At 38.6% G+C, this 6,000-nt stretch overlaps 1 protein-coding gene across 1 annotated transcript in view; it reads right to left on the reverse strand.

The window, feature by feature from the left end:
- The window catches only part of CASKIN1 (CASK interacting protein 1), a 1,590,276-nt gene that overhangs the window by 134,093 nt on the left and 1,450,183 nt on the right, over positions 1-6,000 (reverse strand). The window contains 2 exon segments of the mRNA XM_044089212.1: positions 2,823-3,983; positions 3,986-5,044. Of these exon segments, the coding sequence (XP_043945147.1) occupies positions 2,823-3,983; positions 3,986-5,044 (2,220 nt within the window).

Raw genomic sequence — 6,000 nt, forward strand, 5'->3', positions numbered from 1 at the left:
TTAAAAATGCTATTTAGTTCAGTGCTGGTGGTAACCCCAGGAAAGTTCTTAATATAATCATGGTGAAATCTGTGAAATATTCCAGTTTCCTGCTTAAACAGACAATCTGTTTCCTCATAAGATCGTCAAGAGTAAAAGTACTGAAATCCATCATCTAGCTACTTAAAATAAGAACCAGCCTTACTATATAAAACTCTTATCTGGTAGAGCAAGTCTTATATTTATTTTTTTTCTACATGACTATACACTTAAAGGATTATTCTTCAATATCAGAAGAAAATACTGGCATTAGCTAATAAAATATAGTGCTTTGCTTATAAACATATGTTTTGGTACTGATAGAATATTAATACTATGAAATTATTTCCAACATTCTTTTCCACTGCTCCAGTTAAAAAAAAAACACACAACATGTTTTCCAGAGAGCAGACAGATTATACTGCAAGTTGACCAGCTCTCCTGCCAATTCTAAAGCAGTGCACTCAGACATATTTTACTTGGCATTCAGTGGTAAACTAGCAGATGGGACTATATTGACCGGTGACTATACAGCCTTATTTTTTTGCTTTTCTTACAGAATTTCCTACAACTTAATTCAGTGCATTGACTGCAATGATTGATAGCTATAATCAATACACTACAAAAATATAAGCATATCCAGATATCACAAGTATGTCTTCAATCCACTCCAACCCCAATAACACACTGGTATTAGTTTTATATTTCAGTCATATATATGTCTACACAGATCAATGTAACACCATGTGTAAGGTTCATTCCTGCAGGGGACAGTAGATCAAGTGATTGCAATATCTAACTGTATGTGAAATCCATAGCGGTGAAGATGATGTTTCACAATAAGGATGAGGCAGATTTTTTTTTTTTCACTTTCAGAATTTAAACCAAAAGATAAGTGATTAATATTGGTGGCTCATGATAGTGGTCTACTTACACATTGGTTTACAAAATCCATTGAACATGTCGAAGAAACAAAGAAATGCAGGTTTTGTAAAACAGAATTGGAAACAGTTGCACATCTTGTTGCTGGGTGTGATACACAAATGGCATGTATAGTGAAAGGGATAATAATGTGCACTAATGCATTATTAAATATGCACTAACTACCTTGATTATAGCAAGCTCAGATGCTCATAAGCCTAGTACTTATTATACAGCAGGAACTTCTCATTGTTACATTTGTTAATGTCTGTTATGTACTTCACATATAAAGATTCTAATTGTCTACTGATGTACTATGTTCTTCATCTGTAAATATGTTGTAAGTAATTTCTATGTTAAATTGTTAATCACTATGTAATCCAATGTAACTACTGTCTGTTTATTTTACTGTGGAGCTTTTCTCCCCGGGCCTCCGCTGAAAATGGACCCACGTCCAGTCGGACACTCCCGGTCAACAAATTTAAATAAATAAATAAATAAATGTGGTAAGAATGTTGCTTTGGGGATTATGCAAACATTACAATATTGAAGTAGCTGAGAAGCATTGGGAACGTGAGCCACAAGGCATTATGGAGAATGGTAAAGTGTACATCACATGGGATCACCCATTACCAGCAGTTCAAAAACTAAATGTGAGAAAATCAGATATAGTGGTCCATGAAAGGAAGACAAAAATAGCATTGATCATGGATATTATATTGCTACACCCAGTGATTACAGTGTTTTATGTACAGTGAGATAAAAGTCATAAAATACCAGGATTTTCAGGCAGAAATGAGGACAGTGTGGAAGAACGATGCCCATACAGTTCCAACAGTAGTAGGATCAATAGATTTCATAATAAAAAATTTACAGTCATGTTTAGATATGTTTGTGATACATGTAACTCCATACAAATTGCAGGAGGAGTTAGTTCTGGGCACATTGTGGGTGCTGCAAAGAGCACTTTTGGCTAACATCAAAGACTGAAGCAATATTAATCTCATGAACTTTAACTGTACTTTGATTAGGAATGGGGTTAATTCCCATCATGGTATCAGAAACCCAAAAGGGTTGGAGAAATTAAACTGGTATCAAGGAAATTAAAATTATTTTTGCTCGGTGGCAGTGCTTTACAATGCTATGCTTCAATATTAAGGTGGCAAAAGTTTGCAGTGTGACACTATCTAATATAAATTGACACAAACCCATGAGCGGTTCAGCATTTTATTTCTCACTTTCATTTTTTTTTATTATTATTGTTATTCTAATGCACTGTTACTGATGGAATTTTTCTCTTTGGGTCTGCCGTAAAGAGCCTTGCCCCCATCAGACCAACTAAGTAGGTGTACTAAATAAATAAATATGCATATCCACGTGTAACTAGCTAAATACACAAAGACATTTTTCTGCCACAAAGAGCTCTTCAAAAGGTTTTCATTGTTTAAAAAAACTCACTTGAATTGTTCTTTATAGCTGGTCATACATCTGCCTCCATGCAACACATAGTTTAATATATGTTATTGAATATTTTGGAATGAATTGTCAAGAGTTGCTGCGAATTCTGCCATTTTCTGCATTTAAATAAGCATGTAATTAACTGTGTACAAAGTATTCTACCATTATGCAAGAAGACATAATCATTTGGACTTGTTATGACTGAACCATCATATTAAATAAATCATGTAACATGCCACGCTATCCACTTATATCATGCGCTTACTTATTCCATTCAGCATACTTGGCAGCAAAGAGTATACAGAAGAAACCTGAGTTTGCAATCTGTGAAAACATATATTCTGCTCAATCTTGATTTGTTTCAGTTATGAATTACATGTCATAAGCCAAGAGATTATTTTAAGCTCTACATATCAGTGACATACCTGGACTACCAGGACTAGTAATAGGAGGTTTCTTGGACGTAGGCGTAGGTGGTCCTTGTTTTTTCACACTCTGTTGAGCAAGCAAAGGTTTGGGGGAAACAGGAGGCTTAACAGGTTTTTTAGGTTCTCCCTCAACAGTCTGTGTGCTATACTCAAGGCTGTCTCTTCGAGATGCAGAAGTAGTCTCCATAGCTGCCGCATGTGTCACAGGAACATCAACAGCACTCATTTCAGACATTGGCCTTCTTTTAATGGTGCCTGTCCCATTCTGATACACAGAGAGATGTGTTGATTCATGAAATGGTGCAGTCTGATCTTTTTCTTTTGATTTAGGTCTTCTCTTAACAGTGTCTGATTCTATCAGATGAAATTTCACATCACGGTGGTGACCCTGTCTGGCTTTTATTCTTCGCTTTAGTGTTGCTGTAGCTTCTACCTTAGAAAAGTCTTCATCTGTTAATATAGTAGAGTCAAGGAATATGTGGGCAGCTGAGACTCCCTCTAAGGTGTCACCCTTTAACAGAGTACCTTGTTTAGGACGCTGCTTTATAGTCAAGTTCCCTTCTGTAGCAAAGGGCAGGTTCTCTGAGGAACTGCTTTGGGGTGAAACACCTTGCTCCACCTGAAGCCTGTCTGTAGTTAAATCTTTTTCTGCAACTAACTTCATAGTCTCTGCTCTTTCTCGTTTTGCAGCAGCAATTAAATCTGTGACAGGGCCACTAATTGTCCTTCGTCGGTTAACAATCTCTCCATCAAGGCCTATGGCACCTTTGTGTTTAACTGTTGCCAATACTGTTGCCACTTTGGAGTGGTCAGGACTGGATGGTCGTCCCAATGAGCCCACATGAATGTAATGACCTTCCAGGGCTTTGCCACCAAATGCTTTCTGTAATGCCAAGGCCTTGACTCCGCCACCAATAGATGACATTTCTAGCATAGCCGCGATGCTCTTCACGCTGCCAGCACTTGCTGTTTCAATGCTTCCGCCAAAGTCACTAGCCCGTCTTTGCTCTTTAAAGCTTTCTTTTATATCAAGTTCATTAGCAGTACCTTCTTCCCTTTCTTTTGAAAAATCATCTGCAAGGTTTGAGCTAGATATGGCAGAGCTTGAACGTTTTGGAGGGGGTGGAGGAGGCCCCTTCTTTTTAGGTCTGAGGGCAACGATTGACTGCGATTTACATTTTTGTCTAATGAAGACTGTGATCTCACAGAATGACTCCTTCCTACTCGCCTTTGTACGGTAGCATAGGGGCCAACATCAGGAACCAATAGATCCTCCCTCTCTTGTTCACTGTCAGAGACAGCATATCGGTTCAAACTATGAGCCCGTTTCTTTGGTCTAGCTGAGTCTTCATCAGACTCATCCCCCTGTGGTGGAAGACAAAGAACTGGCACAGAAACGGGCAAGACAGGAGCAGTTTGTGCTAAAGGGCTTCCTGTTTGTCCTTGTACAGAAGTGGTGTCCCCTTCTACCGGCTGTGGCATTACATAGGCAAATCCTCTATGTGTTGGAGACTGAGGCAGAGACTTTGGTGACATGGGACGATCAGACTGTTGAAGAAGCTGTGGAGTGGGTTTGACTTTTGCTGTAGCTTGAGGAGCAGTAACACTTTTGGGTGAAGAAGGTGAGGGTTTGGTGGGTGTTTGTGGTGGAGTATAAGTAGGTCCTCCCCCAGCTGGAGGAAAGGACTGTCTTGGTTTCCCTGGCACAGGTGGCACACTAGCTCTTTTTATGCTATGCCCATGCCTCAAAGGTCTCACTTCCTTTGAAATGCTAGATCGATGAACACCATTCCTTACATCATCAGGTAAATATTCTTGGCTTTTAGACATAGCTGCATTCTGAACTTTTGCCCCTTCTTCTAGTAATTCCTGTGAGCTACTGATCTGTTTTGCTTTGCTTTCAAGGAGCCCTCTTGGACCCTGGGATCTGATCTGAGATACATGGTTGGCTTGTTTTAAGTCATGACCATCTATTACATCTCCACTGCTTGTCATCGCCACTTGAAGCTCATTGCTTAATTCACTATCTTGGAAAGTTTTCATTTTTGGTGACTGACATTCTGCAGTTTCATGTTGTGGTGATTCTATGGCTACCACTTCTAATGACTGTGGAGCTTTTTTCTTCAGTGATCCAGATTCATACTTCCCATGTTCTGCCCTTTGAATTTCTGCTAGCTTCTTCACAGCTAACATAAGTTTCTTTTGGTGACCTGGAGAATATGAAAAAATAAATCCATTATTAGAAGCATCATTAAAATATCTGTCTTTGCATTCACAGAATGCTTTTAATCCTCAGTTGCATTTTGAATAAAAAACTATTATGACATTTTAAGATATAACTAATGCTTTATGTAAGACACAGCTGCAGCTGTGTATGATATTCTTCTGGTATAATGGTTAGGTCACTGGACTGAACAGAGCACCCATGAAAACTAACTCTAATTCATAAGGAAATGTAGGTAGAACAAAAACATTATTCAGGTCTAGTTTCTCCTGTATGAAACAAAGACAGGACAAGACTAAAGGTTTATTAGGCAGAAGTCAGATTTAGGTGTAAAAATAGGTTAAATAATTCTTAGAATAGAAATTGTACCACTCTACAGACAAAGGGAAAAACAAAAGAACTGATTGGGATGGGATCGGGATGGGAAACAATGGATATCAACAAATGCAACTGAGATGGTGAACACATTTTTATTTGTTAATTCATTTATTCATTGACTCCATTTGTTTACTGGGAAAGACTAGCAGAATATGTTAAAAAACATTTATACTAGCTAATAAGTTAGCATAGTAGGATAAGGTGGATGTTTCCTGAGACACGGGTGGAAGGTTCAAAACATTTCACCCTGTTTACTATGCATTTTTTTATATTTTCACAGATTTAGGTAATATTAAAAGAGTATACCTGTTGTCGCCTCACAGTAAGACACTGTCCGGTTCGATACTCAGCTAGAGCGTCTTCTGCGTGGAGACATGCGTGAATGGGTGTACCTTCGTTGAAGGTTGTGCATCAGGGCTGGCAACTCGGCACATAAAAATCAACTGCCAATCATTAGCGGACGGGAGTTCCGCTGTGGTGACCACTAACCGGGAAAAGCCGAAAGACACAACAACAACAACCTGGAGTCTAGTGGTGGAAAAAACAACTAACATGATCTGCGGCTGTGTCAAA

The sequence above is a fragment of the Protopterus annectens genome, chromosome 12.part0 (genome assembly GCF_019279795.1).
Source record: "Protopterus annectens isolate FY-2018-M chromosome 12.part0, PAN1.0, whole genome shotgun sequence".
Classification (NCBI taxonomy): Eukaryota; Metazoa; Chordata; order Ceratodontiformes; family Protopteridae; genus Protopterus; species Protopterus annectens.